At 39.7% G+C, this 1,406-nt stretch overlaps 1 protein-coding gene across 1 annotated transcript in view; it reads left to right on the top strand.

The window, feature by feature from the left end:
* nell2a (neural EGFL like 2a) overlaps window positions 1–1,406 on the top strand; it is an 80,991-nt gene that overhangs the window by 16,666 nt on the left and 62,919 nt on the right. The window contains exons 7-8 of the mRNA XM_034879688.1: window positions 796–878; window positions 1,240–1,368. Of these exons, the coding sequence (XP_034735579.1) occupies window positions 796–878; window positions 1,240–1,368 (212 nt within the window). The remainder of the gene's footprint in view (window positions 1–795; window positions 879–1,239; window positions 1,369–1,406) is intronic.

Raw genomic sequence — 1,406 nt, 5'->3', positions numbered from 1 at the left:
ACTTAAGTGTGACAAACATGCAAAGGAACAGGAAATGAGGAAGGGGGCAAACACTTTTTCACACCACTGTATATGAGGAACCAATCCTACTCGTTTAAGAAATTAAATCATTTAAAAAAGTTAATTAATTAATCAAAATCTCAGTTAAGCATGACTTTTAGTATGCAGTTTTTGACAAACTTTTGGCAATTACACAAGATTACATCCTAGTGCAGTGACATCCTTTGTCTTGGGTGTTATGATGATACTACGTCTTTGCAGGTGGCACTATTTTCTTTGCCCGTCACACCATCAGGGCTGTTGCAGACAAACTGCTTCTCCTGCAAACAGGGAAGACACATAAACATCACATGTTTTTAAATATTTTTTTCACACTGAGTTTATGTACCCACGCATCCAAAAGTTGCCGGAGGACACTGCTTACTGCAGTTCACTGTAAACGAGGTCCTCTTGCAGAGAGGACACTTCAGAATATGTTTCCAATAATAGAAAGTGAAGAGAGAAAAGCACTGAGCTGTTGACAATGTCCCTCAAAGTAAATTAGTTAGTAAATAAATAATAGATAAATAGGTAAATTACATGTTCATGCTGTAGATATTAATCCACAAGTGATTTTGCCAGGATGTTTGTAATATTGAGATGTAAATCCTAATCTAAGTCTAAACTAATGGTAGAAAATATTGCAGTAAGTAGTGATATCGCAGTATCGTGCACTAACAACAAATGTCTGAATTAACATCGTAATTTACGATAGTTGTATGTAATTAATATGCTATATTGTGTCTTGTATCTCAGCATGCCCAACCTGCAATGATTTCCACGGACTTGTGCAGAAAATCATGGAACTGCAAGATATCCTTGCTAAAACATCCAGCAAGGTAACGTCATGTGAAATACCATATCTTAATTGGCCTTTATTCCATTTTGGCACACCATTTTAAATGAACTATTACAATGCCAAATTGTGCTTTAGCATAAAAAATCCACATGTCAGTGTGCTTTTGTCATTAACATACATTGCAACGGGCGGTCAGTGACATCTTAGAATTAGAAGTCTCTTCTGTTGTGATGCAGAGCCTGTGTGTGTAAGTGGGGTTAATGACTTGCTTTTGAAATGCCATTGGTTTGCTTTTGAAGCTCTGCTTTCTTCATGTGAATATAGACACGCAACAAGGTCAACTTCTCATCTTCTCTCTTTCTTGCCCTTTGTTTTTTTGGGTGGGGGGGTGGCGTGAGCAGCTGTCCAGGGCAGAGGAGAAGATGAATGGGCTGGATGGCTGCTATTGTGAGAGAACCTGCAGCGTCAAGGGGGTCGTCTACAGGGAAGATGAGGGCTGGACAGATGGCTGCAGGAACTGCACATGCACGGTGGGGTCTCACTGTGTGTGTGTGTGTGTGTGTGTGTG

This window comes from Etheostoma cragini, chromosome 8, assembly GCF_013103735.1.
Source record: "Etheostoma cragini isolate CJK2018 chromosome 8, CSU_Ecrag_1.0, whole genome shotgun sequence".
NCBI classification, from domain to species: Eukaryota; Metazoa; Chordata; class Actinopteri; order Perciformes; family Percidae; genus Etheostoma; species Etheostoma cragini.
The sequence above is the reverse complement of the archived record's forward strand: the minus strand, read 5'-3'. Positions and strand labels throughout refer to the sequence as shown.